The sequence below is a fragment of the Barbus barbus genome, assembly GCF_936440315.1.
Source record: "Barbus barbus genome assembly, chromosome: 33".
Classification (NCBI taxonomy): domain Eukaryota; kingdom Metazoa; phylum Chordata; class Actinopteri; order Cypriniformes; family Cyprinidae; genus Barbus; species Barbus barbus.
This window is the reverse complement of record NC_136761.1, coordinates 8,712,025-8,738,564: the sequence shown is the minus strand read 5'-3', so window position 1 is coordinate 8,738,564 and position 26,540 is coordinate 8,712,025. Positions and strand designations below refer to the sequence as shown.

The 26,540-nt window shown below is 35.4% G+C and overlaps 1 protein-coding gene across 2 annotated transcripts in view; it reads left to right on the top strand.

Moving 5' to 3' along the window:
* Positions 1-1,358: 1,358 nt before the first annotated feature.
* The window catches only part of LOC306852964 (dedicator of cytokinesis protein 2-like), a 116,409-nt gene continuing 91,227 nt past the window's right edge, over positions 1,359-26,540 (top strand). Inside the window, exons 1-17 of one of the 2 annotated variants that reach the window (XM_079390094.1) lie at positions 1,359-1,551; positions 3,739-3,822; positions 5,435-5,475; positions 5,596-5,651; positions 5,728-5,824; positions 9,985-10,133; positions 11,961-12,121; positions 14,780-14,937; positions 15,022-15,103; positions 16,272-16,407; positions 16,489-16,564; positions 20,138-20,214; positions 20,626-20,876; positions 20,975-21,073; positions 22,755-22,827; positions 23,300-23,403; positions 25,418-25,604. In XM_079390094.1, the coding sequence (XP_079246220.1) occupies positions 10,124-10,133; positions 11,961-12,121; positions 14,780-14,937; positions 15,022-15,103; positions 16,272-16,407; positions 16,489-16,564; positions 20,138-20,214; positions 20,626-20,876; positions 20,975-21,073; positions 22,755-22,827; positions 23,300-23,403; positions 25,418-25,604 (1,414 nt within the window). In that variant the 5' untranslated portion in view covers positions 1,359-1,551; positions 3,739-3,822; positions 5,435-5,475; ... (1 more) ...; positions 5,728-5,824; positions 9,985-10,123. The remainder of the gene's footprint in view (positions 1,552-3,738; positions 3,823-5,434; positions 5,476-5,595; positions 5,652-5,727; positions 5,825-9,984; positions 10,134-11,960; positions 12,122-14,779; positions 14,938-15,021; positions 15,104-16,271; positions 16,408-16,488; positions 16,565-20,137; positions 20,215-20,625; positions 20,877-20,974; positions 21,074-22,754; positions 22,828-23,299; positions 23,404-25,417; positions 25,605-26,540) is intronic. The other variant, XM_079390093.1, reaches the window with a different exon arrangement.

The window sequence follows — 26,540 nt, the reverse complement described above, 5'->3', positions numbered from 1 at the left end:
ATTAAGGGAATTTGGTCTTTGTTTTCCCTATTTATATTTCTGTGAAACAGGAAGCCATGGCTGGATAATTTCAAGTTCATAATCACCTTGGAGTTGTGAATATGAATGGGAATATATTTCAGATATATTTTACTCATAAGAATTTCTCATAAGAAATATATTTTACTCATAAGAATTTCTAGGGGTGCCAATAATTGTGTCCAACGTGTATTTGAGTAAAAACATTTATTTCATAATGATATTTCTCCCCATTTTAAATTCTTATTATCCAATAAAAGGTTAGATTTTTGTGAATTTTTAAAGTAAAATATTAAAAGGATTAACAATGCAGATTAATTTTCACAGCATTCTTTGGTCGTATTTACCAATGATGCCGATATTTTTGGCCATGACTGTATATATTTTTTTCATTCCCAGTACTGATGTGGTGAAGTAAGGCTTTATGTGGTCTGATCCACATTAAAACCCCTCACACTATCCTCTTGAAGGAACCAGCTGAGTTGTTTGGACCTCTTAAATCAAAAGGAATGATGCATTATGTGCCATATCAAGAGGTGCTTTGTGCTTCAACAAAAGGCTGTGTTTATTTCTGTGGGAAACTGTCCTGTTTTTCTGCATGGATCACAGTAAGAAAACATAATGCAGAGCGTTTAACGGCCTCCAGCTGTTTTTAGCATTGAACCTGCAGTGTTCGCAAATATAAATGCTGGTATTCTTTGATGATTCCCCATATGAAAGTTCCCCATATGAGCGGTTGCTAGGGTGTTCTGATTGGTTTCTAGGTGGTTGCTTCCTGGTACAAGTGAAAAGAAACCCACCCTCAAGTCTCTTTAATATTATTTTCTATATAACTCCTTCAGTTAAATATTCAATATTTCACCTGTTTTAGGTCCAATTCATAAGCATGATCATGTCTACTCAATACACTGCATGATTAAGACATATCATCTCTAACTGAGTGTTTGCGGTGCCCTCTATTGTGTGCAGTAGGTATTGAGCCTGAAGATTGACATTATTTTGGTGATTTATGACTATAGAACCGCTTGTTTGTGTGTTTGTATGAACCTGCTCATATTAAGTCTCTCAGAAGCATAAATCAAACATCTTCAGGGAATCTCTGCTTTGTCTCGTCCCACACCAGATGTTTTCTCCAGCATTTCAGATTCATAAATGATGATTTACGTGCACCATCACACACCCAAATAGATCAGAGCAGAGTATGAGACCCGAAATATAAATTATCTCAAGACGTTAATCAATAAAAGCCATTGAAACACGCTTTAGTCATCGTGCTGAAGTTCTGCTATCAGCCTGTTAAATGTGGAGGCCAAAAGAGGAAGAGGAAGAAGCAAACAGTCAGACAGGAGGAGGAGCACTTATTTCTCTGGTTATTTCTCACACCCGCACCCAAAAACAGTCAGTGTAGGGCATAAGAAAGGAACTGAGATACTCTGAAAGAGAAAATACAGACAGAGAGAGCCATAGGAGAGCGTTTTATAGTCCAACCAATGGCTCCTTGGACAAAAACTATCTCTGAAAGATATGGAGTTGGTGAGTTTTGCTGCTTTGTGTGTGCTGCTTTTGCTGCTAGTGATTCACCTGTGCATTCTGATCATTCTCTGTGAAGTTGTGTGTGTGTTTGTGTGTTTGTATTCCTAGCGGCCTTCGCAGCGGCCATATAAAGTTGTTTGATTCAGTTCCTATACCTCAGGATGTGGGCAGAGACTGATCAGTCAAGCGGCCCAACAGTCACTGGACTGAACAGATTGCAGCATTTTATGATTTTGCACTCATTTTGCTTTGAAAATCTGCAGATTTGAGCTTTCTGACACTATGACGGTGCAGTTAATGCAATACTGATATAATGCAACAACAAACTGTGACCTGAACCCTATGACAGCTTCTTACGTTGAGCTTGAAATGCATTGTAAAAAGTGCTTCTTTTGGTTTATTAAAGTCAAAAATATCATTTAATCCATCTGAATTAAACTGAAATAACTTCATAAGGAAACACATTTTCACTTTTTACAGTACAGAGGATTCACTTCTTTAGTTTGTTTGCTGAATGAATGTGCTTTAAGGGTTGACAACATTTAATAACACAAGAGCAGCACTGCATTTTTAGAGAAGACCTGTGTGAAGTAAATGCACAAGCAAGATGACTTTATTATCTTGATTGTTTCTTTTAGACAGCAGTGAGAAGTCAGATGTTTCTCCTGAGAAAAGAGTCCAGGAATCTCCTCTAGAGCTCTAAATGAGCTCATATTAGCTCAGGATACCAAAGTTTGCAAGCAAAAGTCAGAGATCTCCATATGAACTAAATATTTCTAATCAAATGATCTGAGCTACTATTCACTATATAATCATTTTTTAGCTCTATACTCTTACTGTAGGACAACTATGACTCATTTATGTCAGGTTTATTATAGTTAACTAAAACATAAAATAAACATTAACTGAAATAAAACATTAAAATCTTAAGCTTATTTTATTTCAGTTAGCAACATTTCTCATATATTTTTAGTTTGTGTACAAAAACAAAACAGCAACAACAACAGCAACAAAAAAGAATGATAATAAAAATGAAGATAAACTAAAACCATTATAAATATTTATGTTACTTGAAATATAATAAACATTAAATGAAAAAAAAAACAGCGTAACAACGTATCTCTTTTTTAAGTTGATGATTGTTAATAAAAACCATATAGGTATGTTGAAAACAAAAAATAAAATAAAGACAGAAAATATAAACATAAAAACAAATTCAAAATACTTAAAACAAATTTATAATAGTTTCTCAGTGATAAAATAACATTGATTTGTGTTATTTTAGGAGTAAGGGAAACATCTCAGACAAAGTAGATCCTTAAATTAAATACATGTGAGAACTCCATTTAGTTTTTCAGCCATGACCAAATAACAACCTTTGGGAAGAAATATTTAATGCAAATCCCATTGAAATAACAGAAGCTAATAGTCCAGCACATGTGCAAAGTGTCCAGGAAGAGCAGTATGTACTTGAAATGGTGAAACTGATTAGAGTAACTTTATTTTGAGTTATTTGTGAATGTAGTATTCATAGAATTGGAGTTATTTTTGTAAATTCAGCTTTGAAATGAATGCAAAAGTGGTTTGACTTCTGATTGTAGGCGGCATAGTCAACAAATTTGTAGCTCACAGCATGTTTGATGAAAGAAATAAAGATAATGCACGTGCTAAAACTTATTATGAACTTGAAATAAAAGCTGTCTGATCATGTTAATGCATGTATATTGCTTTTGAATTATTTCAATTGTAAACATGCTGATGGCGGTGTGTATTTGTGTGTGCGGTGTTGCACAGGAAGCTGCTCTGAGAGGAAGTAGGCCAACGAACTCGTACTTGCAGAAATGAACTGTGTGTGTGTGTGTGTGCGCGGATATAATATGATCTTCTCCATCTCTGCCTATGCAGTTTAGCTTTCAGAGTCATTGATGTTGGCTAAAGTATTAAAGTCAGCGTGCGTCGTCCTGCAGCGTTTGTGCTCTAGACATGAATCACAGGACTCTTTAGAAGTAGTTGAGGATAGAGGTCTTTTGATTTCTCTTGGAAGCAATAAATGATCTCATTCTGCTGTTTTGCTAAACATCACTTAAAAATGAAATCCAAACTGTGACTTGGGAAAATCTCTTTGTGCATTTTTAAATGCATTGGTTGAATTTCATGCAATTGATATTTTCTTTCTTTTCTATGAAGTTAAGTGGAATTTTGTCGCCAAAGCGGAGAAGCAGTTGTCCCTGGTTATCGGGGACACGGTGCACATACAGGAGTCATGTGAAGGTGAGGGATTCTGGGATATTGCACTTACTTTTGCAATTATGCATGAGGTAAAGGCTTTTATACACAGCAATGTATGTTGCATTCAAAGTATATATTTGATCAGTTCATGCATCCCCTGGGAATCAAACCTGTGACCTTGGAGTTGTCTGCGCAATGTTCCACACTGAAAAAAAAATATTTTCTTACTCAGTATTCTGGTCTTCTTTTCCAATGCAAACATCTAAGCATTTGTAACCCCCCTGTTGTGTTCAAAAACTGGCTACAGCTTCTGTTTTTGGGGCCAAATTGAGCCATGTTGGTTTCCATGCAATTTGCCAAAAATCGACACTATGAAAAACACTAAAGATTCATGCAAAAACAGAAAAACTGTATTGTACCTTGTCCGAGACTAAAAAAGTTATGTGAGAGCTTTAATAATTCCCATGTTTTTTTGTTTTGTTTTAGGGGTCAATTTGATCCATTTATGTGGTTTTAATGGGGGAGTCAATATGACCTGAGCACAAAAGTTGTGCTAGTCAAATTGGTCTCAACACAACAGGAGGGTGAAATCAAAATATATTTACTTGAGAAACAAAATTATGACAAAATTAACCCAGCAAACACAGAATGTCCCCCAAATGTTAGTATTTAGTTCCTGTTTGCTTGTTTTTTTGAGAATCAAATAATCACATTTTAGGGTCAGTTCAAAAAGCTTAATCTGGATCAGAATGATCTGGATTTGGAAATCCCATATTTTGTTTTCCAGGATGAAGTAATCCATTTTACTTTTCTGCTGGTTTTTCAAACCAAAATTGGATTGGATCACAAAGATCCAGATACACACTTTTTCAGATTACCAAATATTGATTACTAGTGCTCTATGAGGCCCTTAAAGGGACATGGTGATTGAAAAAAATAAATGAGTCGTAAAAAAAAATGTCAATGTTTTTGCATTCTCTCAGAAACGTTTTGCACTGCATTCACACAAGACACTTTGCATTCGCTCACAAATGACTATTTTTAACTGGTTTATCTGAATGATTGTGCCAATGTAGTTTACAGACAGTGATTTTAAAAACACTTTTAATTTAATATAATCTGCCAAGATCAGTGTAACCCTGATTTGTTTTTTAAACAAAAGTATCCCAATCTCACTAAAAAGTTAGACAATTTGAGATGGGATTTTCTGATCCAATTCGAGTTTTTACTTTTGCAACCATAAAATAACGTTCCAAGAACATTGCAGGGAAGTTATTTTAAATAACCTAAAAAATAACTTAAACAAAACGTTCCCTAATGGTTATTTTCAGGTTATTGTTTTGTGGCCATGAAATCTTCAGAGACCGAATTTATGCTTGAAATAAGAAAAGTATCTGCCAGAGGGGTCAGAAAAATTAACTTAATTGTTTCTTAATTGTTTTTGGTTTTAAGCATAAACTCTCAGAATTTTGATCAGTTCCTTCAGAACAAGACTTGATATCTTAAAGTCATTTATAAGTAAATGTATCTAGATTTAAGAATTTTTATATATTTGTACTGTAAAACGAGACAAAAACACTAAGAAAACCATTTTACATACTGTTTGAGCAACAGAAATATTCTCATAGTCTAAATCAGTCTGTTATTGTTTCAGGATGGTATAAAGGTTACGTGATCAAGAACAAAGAGAGAAAAGTAAGTAAACGGGTGTTTAGTTTATGGTGCTTCTACAAGAGCATAATATTTTATTCCTGAATATCTGACCTGAAGTTCCTCTACTACCGGTTTGCTGATTTACTTTGCTCCATATTTAAGGGAGCATTTCCTGCAAACTTTATAGTGTTAAAGGAAGTCATCGTCGAAAAGAGAGGGTGAGTATGTCTTCTGTCTATCCGTCAGTGCATCCATCTGTCCATCCTCTGACCCTCTGTCTGTCTGCTCCTGTAGAGATGAGGAGATCATAACATCTGCTGAGATGCCACTGGTGAAGGAGGTGACCACCACACTGAGAGAATGGGGCAGCATCTGGAAACAGCTCTATGTGGTGAGATGTTTAGATGTGGGTGGGGTACTATACTACACTCAGTGTGATGCGAGGTGACAACAGCCATGACATTTTTTTCAAAATGAAATCAGAAGTAACAAAGTTTACTTCCTGCTCTTTTTTTTTTTATAAAACTTGCTGCAGTTCTAAAAACATAACTTAAGTGTGACAATACTACTAATAAAAATGCAACAATTAGCAGATACAGTCATGGCCAAAAATATCGGCACCCTTGGTAAATATGATCAAAGAAGGCTGTGAAAATTAATCGGCATTGTTAATCCTTTTGATCTTTTATTTAAAAAATTCACAAAATTCTAACCTTTCATTGGATAATAAGAATTTAAAATGGGGGGAAATATCATTATGAAATAAAAAACAAATCTCTAATACACATTGGCCACAATTAACGGCACCCTTTTATTCAATACTTTTTGAAACTTCCATTTGCCAGTTTAACAGCTCTAATTTTTCTCATATATTGCCTGATGAGGTTAGAGAACACCTGACAAGAGATCAGAGACCATTCGTTCATCCAGAATCAATCCAGACCCTTTAGATTCCCAGCTCCATGTTGGTGCTTCTTCTCTTCAGTTCACACCACTCATTTTCTACAGGGTTCAGGTCAGAGGACTGGAATGGCCAGCAGAAGCTTGGTTTTGTGCTCAGAGACCCATTTTTGTGTTGTTTTTGAGGTTTGTGTTTGGATTATTGTCCGGTTGGAAGATCCAAACATGGCCCATTATAAGATTTCTAACAGAGTCAGTCACTTATTGATTTTTTATCTTTTGGTGTTTGATAGAATCCATGATGCCATGTGTCTAAACAAGATATCCAGGACCTCCAGCAGAAATATAGGCCCACAATATCAAAAATACAGCAGTATATTTCATTGTACACATGGGGTACTTTTTATCCCTGTGTTCACCAAACCCATCTTGAGTGTTTGCTGCTAAAAAGCTAATGTTTTAGTTTCATCTGACCATAGAAGCTAGTCCCATTTTAAGTTCCAGTCGAGTTTTTGGATGAGCTAGGAGAATTTTTCTTGAAATCCTCCCAAACAACATGTGGTGATGTAGGTGCTGTTTGACAATTTTTTTTTTAAGGTTTTCTGACCCCGAGACTCAACTATTTTCTGCAATTCTCCAGCTTTGGTCCTTGCTCAAACTCTCCTTCTCACCGTGCATTAGGATGATATAGACACACGTCCTTCCAGGCAGTTTCGTAACATTTCATGTTGATTGGAAATTCTTAATTATTGCCCTGATGGGGGAAATGGGAATTTTCACTGCTCTAGCTCTTTTCTTAAAGCCATTTCACTAATTTGTGAAGCTCAATTATCTTTTGCTGCACATTAGAAATATATTCTTTGGTTTTTCTCGTTGTGATGGATGATTAAGGGAATTTGGGCTGTTTTCCCTCCTATTTATATTTCTGTGAAACAGGAAGCCATTGCTGGATACTTTCATGTTCATAATCCCCCTGGAGTGCTCAAAATTGTGAATATGAATGGGAATATACTTCAGAGATATTTTACACATTTTCTAAGGAATTTCTAAGGGTGCCAATAATTGTGTCCAATGTGTATTTGAGAAAAACATTTATTTCATAATGATATTTCCTCCCATTTTAAATTCTTATTATCCAATGAAAGGTTAGATTTTTGTGATTTATTTTTTTAAATAAAAGATCAAAAGGATTAACAATGCAGATGAATTTAACAATGCTTTCTTTGATCATATTTACCAAGCGTGCCGATATTTTTGGCCATGACTGTATATATAAATTCATGGTTCGCTTCAATACGACACAGTGGTGTCACGGTTTGGTACGTTATCGATACGGGGGGGGGCAGTAATTGGTTACGTTGCAGTGTTGGAAATATTTCTGTTTTAAACCATGAAGGTAAGCCAATAGATATCACACAAGCACACAAAGCTATTTCGTGTTAAACAGGTTGTTTTTGTAAGTCGGTGCTTGAAATAAAAGCTTTTTATTTAATTGATTTTTATTGATGACTGCAGTGTTAATATTTTAATTATAGGACTATAATTTATTGTATAGCCTAATAGACCTGTTTTAAAAGACCTTTTTTAAAAAACATTTTAATTAAGTAAATAGCCTAATCTTATCCTCACAGCGTGTCAGTTATGTGGTAATTATTGCGGGGTAAATTAATTTTAATTGAAATTTAATAATAAAAGTAACTTCATAATAATTATAGGTCTAATAAAAATAAGAATGTAACAGGCCTACATTAATTGGAAATGCCAAATACTCTTAATATTGCTAATAATTTATGTTTTTGACAATATCTCTGGCTATCGTCGATATAAGATCATTGTCTTTCGATGCACCCCAGCTAGGGGAGGTTATCACGAGGCAGACAGCACATTACCTGTTACATTGTTTGGGCTGCCATGTTGAGCGCAGTGGCACTGAGAACATTATATTTCACACACTTTAAGCAAAACTTTTATTTTTCAAACGTAATAGGATTAGTCCAACGAATCGCTCGGTTTGTAATGCGTACCGAACTGAAAGCCCTAATGTGCAACACATACATTTAAATCAATGTTAATTCATGCCCCAGTCCCATTTTCTTGGTTAAATAAACATTACATATATACACTATCAGAAAAAAAAAGAAAGAATTAAAAAAACCATTCTACTTTATATTTTACATGAATAATGTAATCAATGCTCTATCTCATCACTAAGGCATTAACAACTTAAACCATTTATTTTATTTGTGACCTTATGTTCAGCTATTCTTTAGTTAACATTTAACTATTTTTGAATTTTTCAGGTCATCAGTTATCAAAGCTCGGTAAATATTGGTCACAAACAAGGAGATTTACTTTGAATTTTACCAAGCTGATTACTCACTAAAAACTCCCACGGATCATGTTTTCATGCCATTTTAAGTCATATTTTGATGTAATAAAGTGGTTATATCTATGTATTTGAGTTGATGGCTTGTTTTTTAAAATGAGTCTTCGCATTAATGGCATTATATTGTTAATTGAGACTGATTTGCAAATGCGGAGCATACAAGAACACAAGAGGTGGGATTTATAGACCAATCACAACTGAACATAACCAGTCATATCAATCATATCATGATGGAGGCATTGCCCCCTCTCATGTGACCTTTCCCCATTCATTCTCAATTACGCCCCACTAAACTCACAGCTTGCTTTAGGGGTCTGTTAAAACTCAACGGGCTCAGGGGAGCCGAGAGAGATGTGAACTCCCACTGTAACTTTACCTGCTGGTGTTGCTGTTGGACGATATTTCTTTAGAAAAAACTGGAGGCACTGCCTCCCTTGCATTCATGGAGAAAACACCCCTGATATATATATTACATCCCTTATATATAAATATATCTTATATAATACAGTATCTCACAGAAGTGTACCCTCACATTTTTGTAAATATTTTATTATATCTTTTTATGTGAAAACACTGAAGAAATTACACTTTGCTACAATGTAAAATAGTGAGTGTACAGCTTGTATAACAGTGTAAATTTGCTGTCCCCTCAAAATAACGCAACACACAGCCATTAATGTCTAAACCGCTGGCCACAAACGTGAGTACACCCCTAAGTGAAAATGTCCAAATTGGGCCCAAAGTGTCAATATTTTCTGTGGCCACCATTATTTTCCAGCACTGCCTTAACTCATCTTGTCACATGAAAATATATAATAAAATTACAAAAATGTGAGTGGTGTACTCACTTCTGTGAGATACTGTATATAATATTTGTTTTGTTTTTTTACTGTTTAGTATTACTTTATGTTCTGTAATATCTGTCGCCAAATAAGTTTTTATATAATTTGTTGCAAAAAAGAATTACATTTCCTCTTTAGCTGACCTCAAAATTGGAAAAACGTAAATAAAACGTCCAAATAAAAACTAAATTACAAATTAAATTAAATTAAATAATTTAATGATTTAATTAAAATATAATGTATTTATTTCAGACATGATACCTGGACGTCAAGTAGATTTATACAAACTGTGGTATGAAGTCATGTGATGCTATCAAATACTGCTGGATGCGTCGATTAAGTCAAACATGCAAAATAATAAGTCCATTAAATTTGCGCAACCTGAACTTCTGACCAATCAGTGATTGTCTTTGTTTCCTTCAGTCCAGTAAGAAGGAGCGTTTCAGTCAGGTGCAGCGGCTCATGTGGGATCTGATGGAGTGGCGTTCACAGCTCCTGTCCGGGACGCTGCCGAGTGACGAGTTTAAGGAGCTCAAACAGAAAGTCACCTCAAAGATCGACTATGGAAATAAGTACGTATTTCAAGTGTCTATTCCACTAATGTTCCTATCTGTGTGCATTTTTGACAATGTTAATGGTAAACCATGCATACATTCATATCCTATATGATAATATATGAATGTAATCATACAGTACTATGGTATTATCTGATACCATCATTGTACCATTATACAAACACACAACTGATAAAGCATAGAATAAAATGATCCAGTCCGCTGGTGTAATTCCTCTTCAGAGCTTCAGTGATTCGCTCTAGGCTGTTGTTAATGGATTCGTTAATTGGCATTTGTACATTATCATTAAGGAATTAATTAACAAACCTGAAGGGGATAAAACATGTCTTTCTGCTACCTGAATGTTAATGAATTAATGTGAGGGAAAAAAAAACTCCCTCACCACTTGTCATGGATTCACATTTCTTGCTCTGTTTTTACATGATTACAAGTTAATCATTGTTTTCTCAAGATAATTTATATATCCAATATTGGTGTCCTCAGTGCAAACAGCTGGGAAAGAAAATTTGTGTCAGTATATTGACTTTTTTTATTTTTAAATAGATAGACCTGCCTAACTTAAAGCACTTTTGATTTATTTTTTGTTATTGTACAGTAGATGTATTTTCTTGTGCTATTCCTTGTAATTAGTTTCTTTTTACTTATTTTATTACTGACCGTTTAATTGTATTAGGCTTGAGAACTTAAATTAGTTAGGCTAGCATTAATTTTTTTATTGTGATGTCAAATTAATAATTAATTAATCAAGAATTGTGAAATTTCTCAAAATATCTAACATTTTTGACATCATAAATTAATTTACAGCAAAAATGACTTAACGTGTGATTTCACACACACACACACACATGCGCACGCACACACACACACACATATATGAAGAGTTAATTTGCAAAAGCAGATAACTCCGTTTTTAACAATTCTCAGAAATCAAGTTTTTTTATTGTGCATTCCAATTAATCTCAATCAAACTGCAGTTGGGTTATTTGGACTAGGTTAAAAAAATAACTAAAAAAAAACAGCTAACTAACTCAATAAAACACAATAAAAACATGATAACATAATAAAAAACGGAGTAAACTTTTCATATATAGTTTGTCATGAAATAAAATTCCTTATATCGTAATATAAGATTTTGCATAGTGACATTATACAAGCATTTGATACAAATACAAACATTTGAATATTTTGAATATAATACATCAGGGTCATGATTGTTAACTAAACACTCAAACATTTTGTTAATTGAAATAAAACTGAAATACCATACAGATGAAGAACATAAAACTAAGTGAACTATGGATGAAAAACTGAAATGCGTTTAAAAATAAAAATGTATAAACTCAAAATAAATCCAAAGTATAATTAAACTAAAACTGGAATAAAAATATATAAGTAATATATATATAAAAAAACGAATTAAAATGAAAAATTATATTTTATGAAAAAATATAAAATATAAATTAAAAGCCAATTAAATATTCAACAAAAACTATACAAAAATAACAGAATAATGAGTAGTAATTCATTATACTGACAGATTACTTCTTAATCATGCGAAAACATCAAAAATATGTGTGAATCCGTGTCAGCTGTGGGCTTTTGCTGGGATGTTGCTTTCTGTGATGTGCAAGAAAGAGTCTTAATGAAATGTAGGAAGTCATGCCTGAGGTGCATCATGGGGCTTGCGCTTCTCCAGCAGAGCACATCTGTCAGATTGTTTCAAGGATCTGTGTGTGTGTGTGCACTGAATTCTCACGTGAATCATGTGTGTGTGCGAGTACAAACACTCAAACTGCAGTTAAATTAAGCATTTTCTGCCTCCAGGATCTTGGAGCTGGATGTGGTGGTGCGGGACATCGATGGGAATATCCTGGACCCCGAGCACGCGAGCGTTATCAGCCTCTTCAGAGCACACGAGGACGCTACGGCCAAGATCACAGAGCGCATTAAAGAGGAACAGGTTTTCATTTCACTTTCATTTAAAGGTTTGCAGATGAAACTACAAGGAGCTTCTCGAATTTTCAGGAATCAGAGAGTTTGTAGTTTTAATGAGACACTTTTAGATGTTCCGAATGACTGAACAAATGAAATCAATGAACTCCCACGGCTTTACCTTCCCTCTGTCCGGTTCACACTGTGAATGTACACTGAATATCTTCCTGTAACCCAACTGCTGTAACTTAATGACATCAACTGAACTTAATTTAGTCAAGTCAAGTCAAGTTGAGCTTTATTGTCATTCCGCTACATGTGGGGACATACAGTGGAACGAAATGTCGTGCCTCGCAGGACCACGGTGCTACATAAATACAGACATACAACAATGAAGTAAAAAACACTATAAACCTATACACAACTAACCTACCGACAGATTTAACTATAAGTATACTATATATAAGTATTTACCCTATACAAACTAAAAGAATAAAGGATAAAAAATACAAACTATACGAATGCTTCACATAAATATTTACCCTATACAAACTAAAAAATAGAAGATAAAAAATACAAACTATACGATGCTTCACAAATACTGTACATGTGCAAAGAGAAACATTTTGAGTCAAGCAGCTGGTTGGGGAACAGTGCAGGATGATTTGTAGTGCATGAGCATGTAAACATACATATATTGCTGAGTCTTTTGTGGGATTGTGTACTAGCACTGAGCAACCACTCAGCAACACCTTTGCAACCACCAAGACACCCTAGCAGTTGTATATTAATGTCCTAGCAACCACCCAGACATCCTAGCATCCACTCGACAATGCCTTCACAACCACCCAGAAACCCTACCAACTGCATAATAATGTCTTAGTAACACCCTAATGTCCAGAACACCCTAGCAATCACCCAGACACTCTTGCAACCACATAATAATGCCTTAGCAACCACCCAGACTCCCTACCAACTACAAACCAATAACATGCCCTATAAACCACTTAGCAACACCTTCACACTTACCTAGATACCCTTGCGACCTCCCAAAACACCGTAGCAACCTCATAGCAACACATTCGCAACCGCCCAGACACCCAACAGCTGCATCCAGACCATCCTAGTGACTACCATGACACCCAAGCTACCGCATATTAATTCCCTAGCAACCACCCAGAAACCCTAGAAACCACTTGGCTACACCTTGGCAACCATCCATAAAACGCTAACAATCACCCAGACTACCCAGTAACTGCATAATACACCACAGGAACCACACAGACACCTCAGAAACCACTTGGTAACACCTTGGCAACCACTCAGAACACCTCAACAATTACCCAAACTCCTCAGCAACAACCTAGATTTCATAGAAACCACTTGGCAACACCTTGTCAACCATCCAGAACACCCTAGCAATCACCCATACTCTCTAGCAACTGCGTATTGTATCAGAGCAACCCACCCAGGCACCTTAGAATCCACTTGGTAACACCTTGACAACCATACAGAACACCCTAGCTATCACCCAGACTCCCTAGCAACTGCATATTATACCACACCAAACACCCAGGCACCTTAGAAACTACTTGGTAACATCTTGGCAACCACTCAGAACACCTTAACAATTACCCACACTCCCCTGCAATCACCTAGACATCCTAGAAACTACTTGGCAACACATTGGCAACCATCCAGAACACCCTAGCAATCACCCATACTCTCTAGCAACTGCGTATTGTATCAGAGCAACCACCCAGGCACCTTAGAATCCACTTGGTAACACCTTGACAACCATACAGAACACCCTAGCTATCACCCAGACTCCCTAGCAACTGCATATTATACCACACCAAACACCCAGACACCTTAGAAACTACTTGGCAACAACTTGACAACCACTCAGAACACCTTAACAATTACCCACACTCCCCTGCAATCACCTAGACATCCTAGAAACTACTTGGCAACACATTGGCAACCATCCAGAACACCCTAGCAATCACCCAGTCTCCCTAGCAACTACAAATTATACCACAGCCACCACCCAGGCACTTTAGAAACCACTTGGCAACACCTTGACAACCATCCAGAACACCTTAACAATTATTCACACTCTCCAGCAACCACCTAGACATCCTAGCAACCATTTGGCAACACCTTGACAGCCATCCAGAACATCATAGCAATCACCCAGACTCCCTAGCAACTGCATATTATTCCACAGCAACCAACCAGGCACCTTAAAAACACTTGGCGACACCTTGACAACCATCTAGAACACTTCAACAATTACCCATACTCCTCAGCAACCACCTAGACATCCTAGAAACCACTTGGCAACACCTTGTCAATCATTCAGAACACTCTAGCAATCACACAGACTCCTTAGCAACTGCATAAGATACCACAACAACCACCCAGACACTGTAGAAACCACTTGGCAACACTTTGGCACCAAGTAATATGTACCACCATAATGTACCACAGCAAACACTCAGAATAGCCTAGCAACTGCATAATAATGCCATTGGAACCACCCTGATTCAATCTCAACCACTTAGCAATGCCTGAGCAACACATTAGCAACCCAGTAAGTGCTAAATAAGACTCTAGTATGGTGGTAGTGAGTTTTTCACAGGTTTATTTCGGTGAATTTAAACTCTGTTTAACATCAGCTCCTGTCTCTTCTGCTCTGCTCTGTGTAGTCCAACGTTCGGATGGATCATTCCGGCGTATCTGCACGGATCCAGTCTTCTCCCACACACAGCCTGTATGTCTTTGTGCGTAACTTTGTGTGTCGTATCGGCGAGGATTCGGAACTCTTCATGTCTCTGTACGACCCCATCAAGCAGACCAACATCAGGTGCGCCTCACTGACACACTCTTTAATGATCAGTCTAGAGGAGTTTGTCATTATTACACACGCTCTGTCTCCGTCTCGCTGCAGTGAGAATTATTTGGTCCGATGGGGAGATAAAGGTTTGCCAAAGGACATTGAGATGCTCAACAGTCTGAAGGTGGTCTTTACAGTAAGTCACTTACAGATTTCTGTCTTGGGTAGCAACTTTGGAAGCCTATTTCTGCTACATAAGAAAAAAGAAATGAGTGAATCATATTTATGAGATTAAAAAGCTGTGATTATGAGATAAAAGTCAAAATTATGAAAAAAGTCAAATGACATAATAATGACTTGTCTCATAATCGACTTTTTGTGTCATAATTTAGTTTTTTCTCATAATTATAACTTCCATAAATTTGACTTTATGATCGCACATTTGACTTTGTCTCATAATTAGGGCTTTGTAACCTCAATTTGGACATTTTTCTCATAATTAACTATCATAAATTAGTCATAAGTTTGACTTGCTGTACATCATAAATACTTTTAAAATATAAACATTTTCACTTTTTCTCGTAAAAATAATTTTTAATCTCATAATTATGACCTTTTATGTCATAAATTTAGCTTGCCATATTTTTGACATTTTATCTCATTATGACATTTTAATATTTTTATTTGTTGTCATATTTTACTTTTGATTCAAATGAATCTCATAATTACAACTTTTTTGTTAACAATTCTCATAATTATGACATCATAAATTAGACTATTTCATAATTATAACTTTTAAATCTCAATTTTGACTTTTTCTCTCATAATTATGACTGTCATAAATTTGACTGTTTTGTGATAAATCATGATAAATAGTTAAAATTAAAAATGATATTAAAATTAAAATTTTAAAATGAAAAATTATCTTATAATTGATGTTGTCTCATAATTTTTGTTTTTATAACTATGACTGTCATAAATTAGACATAAGCTTGACTTATTTATAATTCTGACTTTTTAATATCACAATGTCCACTTTTTTCATAATTATGATTTTTATATCTCATAATTTTGACTTTTTTTTCTCATTATGAATTTTATGTCGTAAATCTGACTTTTTATGCCTTAATAAATTACATTTTGTCTAATAATTGTTATTTTGTCTTTTTTTCATACAGTAATTTGAATACTATCTCATAATTACAACTTTTTTATCTCATAATTATGATTTACCAAAGCATGATGGGTTTTTTTTGGTGACTTTTTGTGGTGATAGAGATTGATAGACTTATTTTCTCTCTCTCTCTCTCTCTCTCTCTCTCTCTCTCTCTCTCTCTCTTCTCTCTCTTTCTTTCTCTCTAAAGGATCTAGGTAATAAAGACCTTGGCAGAGAGAAGATCTACCTGATCTGTCAGATTGTGCGTTTGGGCCGTATGGATCTGAAAGATGCTAATCATAAGAAGTGGACGATGGGCCTGCGGAGGCCGTTTGGTGTCGCTGGTAAATATCAGGGTGAATGTTCTCATTTGATATGCATGTATCATACAGACACACAGCTGATATATCTGTGCCTATTGGCAGTGATGGACATCAGCGACATCATCAAAGGAAAGACAGAATGTGACGAAGAGAAGCAATATTTCATTCCATTTCATCCGTAAGTCTTTCCTTGTGTTTTGTTCATCCATCTATCTATCTATCTATCTATCTATCTATCTATCTATCTATCTATCTATCTATCTATCTATCTATCTATCTATCTATCTATCTATCTATCTATCTATCTATCTATCTATCTATCTATCTATCTATCTATCTATCTATCTATCTATCTATCTATCTATCTATCTATCTATCCACTCCCCTCCAAAAGTATTGGGACAGTGAGGCCAGTTCCTTTATTTTTGCTGTAGACTAAATACTTTCTAAGACATTAATCTTTGTCTCATCAGTCCATAGAATTGTTTTTTTTTTAGGCTCATCTCTGTACTTTTTGGCAAATTCCAGCCTGGCCTTCCTATTCTTCTTGTTAATGAGTGGTTTGCATCTTCTGGTGTAGCCGCTGTACTTGTGATCATGAAGTCTTCTGTGAACAGTAGATTGTGATACCTTCACTCCTGCCCTCTGGATGTTGTTGCTGATCTCACTTACAGTTGTTTTCATTGGTCTACCTGTTCAACGTCTGTTACTTAGTACACCAGTGGCTTCTTTCTTCTTCAGGGCATTCCAAATGGTTGAAATGGCTATGGCCAATGTGTGTGTAATGTCTCTGATTGATTTTCCTTCTTCTCTCAGCTTCACAATTGCTTGTTTTTCACCCATAGACAGCTCTCTGGTTTTCATGTTGGTTACACCTCTTAACTATAAATGCAGTTTGAACAGGCAAAACCCAAATCTGAAACTGAGCGTAGACATTCAGTGCAAATTATTGTTTGAATAATCACTGTTATAGGACACACCTGGCCAACAAAATACACCTGTCAGTCACATGTTCCAATACTTTCGCTCACATGAAAAATGGGTGGGTTCAAAAAAAAGGTGATATCTTCTAAGTTGTGTGTCAGATCCAGATGTAAATACCTGGAAATAAAAGCCGGCATGTAAATTTCTTGTCTGATATTCACCTTTTGATGTCAAACGCAAATGTTTTCAGTCTACAGTAAAAATAAAGGAATTGGCCTCACTGTCCCAATACGTTTGGAGGGGAGTGTGTGTATATATATATATATATATATATATATATATATATATATATATATATATATATATATATAATAGGGCTGTCAATCAATTAAAATATTTAATCGCGATTAATCACACGATTGTCATGAGTTAACTCGTGATTAATCTGAACTTAATCGTACATTTTTATCTGTTCTAAATGTACCTTAAATCAATACTTTTCAAGTTTTTAAAACTCTATATCAACATGGGCATGGACAAATATGGATGCTTTATACAAATGTATGTTTAATGTATGTTAGTGAAACCATACTCAACATAGAGCATGAAGACTAGACATGTTTCAAAGGTCAGATGTTTTTCAAATAACTTATTCATGTCTATTAGACACATGAAACTGAAAAAAGAACATAGAAATGCCAGGTTCCCATTACTTCTCTTTTTTCTTTTTTGCTCTGAGCAATTTACTTACATAAGCCTGTTTACATTATTTGCAAGACAGGACAGCTCACTTCTTCTGAATAGGGATGTACCGAATGCTCGGCAAACCGAAATTGTTCAGCCGAAAATAGCAAAAAAAAAACCTCTTTCGGTGTTCGGCCAAATAAGCGAAAAGACCAAATAAATTTCCGAAAAATGACGTGACGTGATCAAATAGAGGCGCGCACTAATGCAACAAACATGTCTGCAGTGTGAAAGTATTTAAAACTGTCAGAGAAAGATGGAAAAATGATTACAAGCGCGAAGCACTGACAGCGAGAGACTGCTTAGCACTGCATCTCATGTCTCCGATGAGAAGAGGAAGAGGTGGTTGATGCTGGTTACTGTGATGATTGAAATCGAGAAATGGTCTCAAATGATTAGTAAATTAACTGCAGAATGTTATGTTCTCAAATACACGCACAAATTGCATGCATTCAAACAGCGCTGCGCGAGCTCAGGGTTCAAAGGGTTAAAAAAAAATATATCTTATTGCATTAAATCACTGTTGCTCGTCATTTGCTCAGTAACATTTTTATATATTTTTTAAAGACATGTGACAATGTGATACGTGCAACAAACATCTTCCCAAATTTGTGACAAGAGTCATTTAAATATCTGCATGCTGTTGTCAACAAAAAGAAGCACTAATATCTTCCTGTGCATTAAAATCTAAGAAAAAGCAACCAGTCCATCAACATTCATACATGTTAGGATTGTAATTTTACTGTTGTTCTGTAAAAAAAAGACAATAATGATTATAATAATTACCCTACAACAGCTCTATGCATTTATTATAATATTCACACATAGTGTTCAAATTGGGATGTGTAATTTATTCTAATGTTTTAAAAGAATTCTCTTCTGCTCAGCGAGGCTGCATTTATTTGTACTGTAAAACATGCATGCCTGATTCAAGAAGGGGGTCTCAAAAATGGCCCAAAAATATTATTTTAGTAACTTATTAATTTTAAGTTAAATTGTGCTTTCTTGGTATAATGTATGATAGAATGTAAAAAAACGAAATGTTCAGTGTTAAGTAAATATTTTTAAATTGTTGTTTTGTAATAAAGCAGGACAAAACAGTAAAAGCACATTTTGCCTATTTAATTTATGCAATGGTGAAAAAAATGGCAAAATAGGCCTACATGGGGGGAAAAAATGTGAAAAACCATGATCGGTATTCGGCCTTCGGCCCAGTGTTTCATTTTGTTTGGCTTCAGCTTCGGCCAAGAATTTTCATTTTGGTGCATCCCTACTTCTGAACATGCAAAATGTACATTTATTATTACATCTGTTTGCCTCTCTGTGCCCACATACTGTAATTTGTTGCAGCCAAATTGTCAATAAAACTGTTTTCATTGCTATATTTTACTGTTTATGTTGTCAGACAACCAAATGAATAGGAAATAGTGACTGAAACACGACCCATTAAGACTACATACAGTATAACCAGCTCTCCCTTCCAGGATGCTAATCTGCACAAAAATACTGATTTATAATCGAGCCGTCGTCTGATGAAATCAAATACACATAAGATAAAGACAATAGCTGTGTTGTGATTTTGACTATACTTGCATGTAAAATTAGAGAAGCAACATAATATCTGGTTTAACTAAAAGCGCTGCTCCTCTGAACGGAGAAGAAGCTAAACCTTGCGCTCACGCGGCAGTTCCAGCGAGTCCCAGAAACTAAATTTCAATTATGTCTTATGTATTGTTGCTAGGTGCTTTTTTGAAAAAAGTCTCTCAATCTAGCAACAAAGTCACTAAGTTGGCAACACTGTCAATGTCTCCATTTCTCCAACTACGGGCTATTATATGTAATACAATTTATATGTATATATATATATATATATATATATATATAGTAGTGGCCAATTTATATATATATATATATATATATATATATATATATATATATCATAGATATCGCATTCAAAATATAAAAAAAATGCAATAAAAATTCAAAATTTAAATGTAACCATTAAATAAATATATAATATTTGTTCATATTATTATTGAAAGTAATTATTTTAGTCTCTGTTTTCATGTGTGTGTGTTTGTAGGGTTATATCTGAGAATGACTTTCTTCACACTCTCCTTAACAAAGTGACGACGTCGCGAGGTGACAGCGGAGGTCAAGGTATGTCTCAGTGCTGTTATCTCTGCTCAAATGATAGCACAGCATCACCGCTCCCTCCTCTAATGCTTTAATACTCACTGGACCCATAATCCCGTCTGCCCACACTCACACACAGAGACACAATACAGCAGAACAGAGAGATTGAATGATGAGAGACAGATGAGCTTTACGACTGTCATTAAACCAGGCATTAGAGAATGAGACAGGGGGGAAAGGACGAACAAAAACAGTTAAACCTTAATTTATGTTATTTTACCTCATTCATCCACCATAAACACCTGCCATAAATCATACACTTTCTCTAAAGAATATTTTGAAATCACTGTAGCAGTCCTACTGTAGAAAGGTTCCGTGTATTTCTGTCATGATCCTTATAGTGAAACTAATATAACACATTAAACACCATGTCAGGTCTGTGGGTCACCATGAAAGCTCTAGTGGGCGACATCATCCAGATCCGAAAAGAATATCCCCACCTGGTGGACCGGAGCACTGTGGTTGCACGAAAACTGGGTTTTCCTGAGATCATCATGCCGGGTGACATTCGTAACGACATCTACCTCACGCTGCACACCGGAGATTTTGACAAGTACAACAAAACCACACAGAAGAACGTGGAGGTCATTATGCTGGTGTGTGACGATGAGGGGAAGGTCGTGCCGGTGAGTGTGACCTCTGTGAGGTCAAAGGTCAGCCTGTTCTGATTGGGTTAGAGTTGTTTTTCTGTGTTGATTGACAGCTGTCTTGTATTATTGTGCAGAACTCAATCTGTCTGGGAGCTGGGGATCGGCCTGTAAACGAATATAAATCAGTCATTTACTACCAGATCAAACAACCTCGCTGGATGGAAACTTTTAAGGTAAGAAGTGAGTGAGACATTGAGCTTAATACCAATCAGCCATCTTTGCATTGTAGTTCTGGTACAAAAGCATTTGTATATATATATATATATATATATATATATATATATATATATATATATATATATATATAGATAGGCAATAGCCAAAAATACATGGTATGGGTTAAAATTATATATTTTTCTGTTATGCCAAAAATCATTAGGACATTATTTAAAGATCAGGTTCCATGAAGATATTTGTAAATTTCCTACCGTATCAAAACTTAAGTTTTGATTAGTAATATATAATATGCACTGCTAAGAACTTCATTTGGACAACTTTAAGGGCGATTTTCTCAATATTTAGATTTTTTTGCACCCTCAGATTCCAGATTTTCAAATAGTTGTATCTCGGCCAAATATTGTACAATCATATCATAACAAACCATACATCAATGGAAAGCTTATTTATTCAGCTTTCAGATGATGTATAAATCTAAACTATTATAAATCTATAAAACCCAACTATTATCAAACGTATTTCTAAATAAATACAACAAAACATTTTCTTGTGACCTTACATGAAGTAGGCTATTGTGATAAAATGCATTATGAAGAAGAATTGGACCTGTTCTGCAGGTGCATTAGAGGCTAACATTAGCATCATGCTACATAAGACAATTTAAGAGATTAATAGTACACTTTTACTCAGAACTCACTAAACCACCATCGGGTGTTTGTAATAACTTCCTTTTGCGATCACATGTGTATACACTTTGGGTGGCCGCAGTACATTATAAAAGTAGCCCAAAGAAATGCAACCCACGGCTCTGTAATTTTTCCCGTGACTGTATTTTCAAAATAGCCCAATTGTGCAGGAAAACACTGGCAACACTGGTTCGCTGTAATTTTATCACATATGAGTATACATATCTATCTTGGACACACTCGCTCTCTCTCTCTCTCCGTGTTCGCTTCACTCGTCGAGCCCCATAATCACACAATCCCTGCGTCCCAATGTGCATACTATCCACCCTATCTGCCCTAAATAGTATTGAAAATTACTAATATCACATGGAATTTAGGATGGATACTGTGCACATTGGGACGCAGGCAATGATTACCTTCCGCGCTGCGATCACGGCAATAAGTTGGGGTCAAACCTTATCAAACGATTAATTTGCATTAAAAAAATATTAACGCGTTAAAATTTTTTGATTAATCGCATGCGTTAACACATTAACGTTGACAGCCCTAATATATATAACTAAAACTGCTAGTAGGTGGCAGCAAGTGTTATTAAATTCAAGTGACTGATTATTTCATGAAGAAATCAAGTGACCACTGTCTTTATAAGTCACTTAATCATTCATTGAATCATTACCTCACCCGATTCATTTTAAAAATTATGAATCATTCAAGATTAAATCTTCACTCTGTGTTGTGTCAGTTTTTGGGCAAACGCTTTAAGAGCTGATGCAATGGGCCAAACATGGTGTTTAACAAAATACACTTTTTTCCATCTATTATACATTTAAGGAGTCAGGTGATTTGGAGGGGAGGAATTAGACCAGGAACATGCATTTTGAAAGCTGATCAGTTTGATGCTGAGTTCAAAGTTAATTTCTTAAGCATAAATCCTCTTGTATTCAGCCCGGTTTTCAGTCTGTATGTAGTAATGTTTTTCTCCGGCCTGTAGGTGGCGATCCCTCTGGAGGAGATGCCCAGAATCCATCTGCGCTTCATGTTCCGTCATCGATCCTCACAGGAGTGTATGTTTAGCAGCTTTAATATCTTCTGCAGTCGTGAACTACGTTTTTTTTTTAAATATCTGAAGACACCAGTGAAAATAATGTGACATCAAGACAATTTTAAAATGACAGAACTCGTTAGCATGTCCCAATACCTCTGAACTGTCTTGATACATATTCACAAGTATATACTTAATGCAGCAGTTTTGCAGTGCATACTAAAGTAGTATGCAAACTGGGATTCTGGCCTAATCTCATAAAGAGTTTAGTGGATTGAAAAACACATTTGTTTCTAAATCCTCATTCGAGAAATGCGGTTTGAATCATCAGTGTTTTATTTTGTGTTAGCTATTGAATTATAGCATGCATGAAAAGCCACAGGTCTTCAATTTAGATTCTGAATATCCAATCTGTCATATACTACCAACTATGATGCTGAGTGGTACTGGAAATGAATTTAGATACGAATAAACCTGTAATTTGTGTTATGCAGCAAAGGACAAGAGTGAAAGGAACTTTGCGATGGCGTTTGTGCGTCTAATGAAGGAAGACGGGACCGTTCTGAGAGATGGCATACATGATCTCACCGTCTTTAAGGTCAGAAACACATACTGTACATACACAAAAAAGCCAAAAATGGGTGGAAATTGATCATATTTTTACATGGGTTTTTTAAGTGGATTGTGACATTGCAAAACATTTTAATCTACCATTTATTTTTAAAACAATCATTTTAGTTAAAGGTGCCATAGAATGGAAAACTGTATTTACCTTGGCATGGTTGAATAATAAGAGTTTTGTACATAGAAATGACATACCGTGAGCCTCAAACACCATTGTTTCCTTCTTCTTATGTAAATCTCGTGAATGCAAAAGACCACTGAAAAATAGGCGAATCAGAACATAACACCGACTGTGACGTTACAGTCGGGATCACTAATAGTTACACCACCGACATTTGCATAACGTCTACCTGCCCATGTTCTAGGCCAGCCTCCAGACAAACCTGCACAGCTGAATCATCAGAAGTTCTGTAGGTATTGTGAAGAAACAAGCGAGGACAACTGCGAAAATGGCAGATCATGGAAATAAATGTTATGTTCCAGGCTGTGCAGGGGATGTGAAGAGCAGGGATGGGTTGGCGTCTGTATTCAGAAAGGCACGTAAAGCAAATAACGCGTTCTAATAAAATAACGCAAGCCACTAAAGGGACATGCTTAGCTTCTAGCGGTAGCCTGTTACATTACAGTACATAAGATTTCACTTACCAAATAAACAGAGTGAAACTAAAAAGCGATCGTGCATTCGAAAGTATTTTCAATGCCCACAATATTAATAGCGGCTTCCTGATGCCCGCATATTATTTACAGTATAATAACCCAACGATATAACTGCGCGAGAAAGTATTGAAATATATATTTTCCCTGTGTTTCCTTCCTGCTGTGTGAGCTACTGAAATGAGCCACACTGTGAAACAGCCAATCAGAGGAGAGCTCAACATTATTATTCATGACACATCCAAATAAGGTAATAACAGACCATTTCATTCTAGGGACAAATCCTAGGGTTGTAAATGGACATGTAAAACAGTTTCTGGAGATTTTTTGCCCTTACCTAAGCCACATACCTTCTATGTAGATATCAGAGAACAATTTAAAATATTGTATCAATGCATTCTATGGCACCTTTAAAAAGATGCAGTAAGGAGATTAAAAATTAAACATCTGTGAGTCAGAATTAAATTGAAATAATTAAATTGAAAGAGAGAAGCCTCATGTAGTATTTACAACTGCTATGTAGACGCTTGCCTATTATAAGTCATTTACACATTGAAATCTTAAAGGTACAGGTACAGATTTTGCACTCTTTATGATTTTGTATGAATTGTCAGTCCTCTAAAACCTTGGGAACCCTGATTATTCAATTAAAATGTCAGTTGTCGAAAAAAACAAATTAAAATAAGGCAATGTCAGTCATCTTGATTTTTAGCTCGAGTTCATTTTAAGCTCATTTTGTAGCACTGTAAATTTTAATTTGCCCAAGTGTTTAATGTAGCTACAAAAATCATTATAGAATTTTTTTTTTTTTTTTTAAAGGTTTAATTTGATTTTTTTTTTCTAATTTAGGTCTAGATCTTTTAACTATAAAATACACACTATTTAGCAATTTCTGTCAAAATTAAGTTACAAACTACCCAAACACAAAGGTCTTCCATACACTGCAAAATGCCCCATACAAGTATCTAAACATTTTTTAAATCAAGTAATATAAAAATGAAGTGTGGTTATTGTTTTTAAAAAGAAACAATGTCTGTCAGTGGGGTGTGAAACTTTTTTGTGAAAAAGGAGTGTTTTTAATATAAGTCATTTTGTTTCGTAAGTAATTTAATTTTGATGTAAGAATATTTAAATATTCTTAGAATATTTAGAAATTTGAGATATTCTAAAACAAGCCAAAAATACTTTGTAAGAAAATCAATCAGTGTAGACTTTAGAGTACATGTAAGTAAACCTTTATGTCTGATAACATGGTGGACGACAGGTAAACTAATCAGTTAATTCACACATTCTCAAACAGATATGGACTGCATGTGTTTTCCTTCTTTCTGTAGGGTGACAGTAAACGCATGGAGGACGTCAGCTCGTATCTGTCCCTGCCGTCCGAGCGCAGCCACTCTGACAGCCACAAGGGGACGACGCTGATGCGCAGCTCGAGCAGTGTGGGCGGCCTATCTGTCAGCTCCAGAGACATTTTCACCATCGCAACGCTCGTCTGCTCCACCAAACTCACGCAGAACGGTGTGTGTGCCGGGTGGACGGGGAAAAGAGTCCCGTAGCTTTTATAGTCAAATGAAACAACATTCACAGTAAATTTCACGTCTGAAATGCGATGAATTTCCAATTGAGAAAGGGTATTCAGAGAGGAACAACAGTGTTTCTTCATGACAGTAGGTTGAAAAATAAAAGGTCTTGATGACATCAGCTGAAAATGAAAGTCATTTCAGAGGGAAAGCAGGTTATTACATTCTGATGAAAACTATTTTTAGCATAACGTGTGCAGACTTACAATGAGAACAACAATGTGCTGTTGTTAAGAAAGTAAATGTAGTCAGTTTAAATATTAATATATTAACCCTAGGTTAATCCTGACATATGAAATATCTTGAAATATCCAAAAAATGCATGTGTTTTGTTGACTATCATATTTGATAAATCAGGCTTTTATGGCTCATATAGTCTGAGAGTGAGAATCTGGAGAGTCAAAACACCTCAGTTTTATTCAGAGACCCAAACTGAGAAGAAAATGCAATTTGCTGCAGATGCTGATATTTATATGAATAAAAAGTATGAAATTCTGATTGTAATGTATATCAATGAGTTCTTTATAGCAGTATTAAAGATACTTGCATAAAATAATATAATTATCAGTTGTCGCACTATATCACCAATAATATGTCTTAGTAAGATTACATTTAAATATAATGCAATGCAATACAATGATGAGAGATAAATGTTCCTCAAAAGCCTGATGATCATATTTGATACTCACTTTTTCTAAAAAACCATGTCTGGATGATCAGGATAAGCTAAGTCGCTCCAGACCAGTAAGTGTTCATCTTGAAATATCAAAGTTGTTCTTATGTTTACTTTATAAAATTTAGTAAAGTGAAGCATGAGCTGAAAGAGGACGTTTCTACAATTATACTACAATTATCGATTTTGTGCAACAGGTTT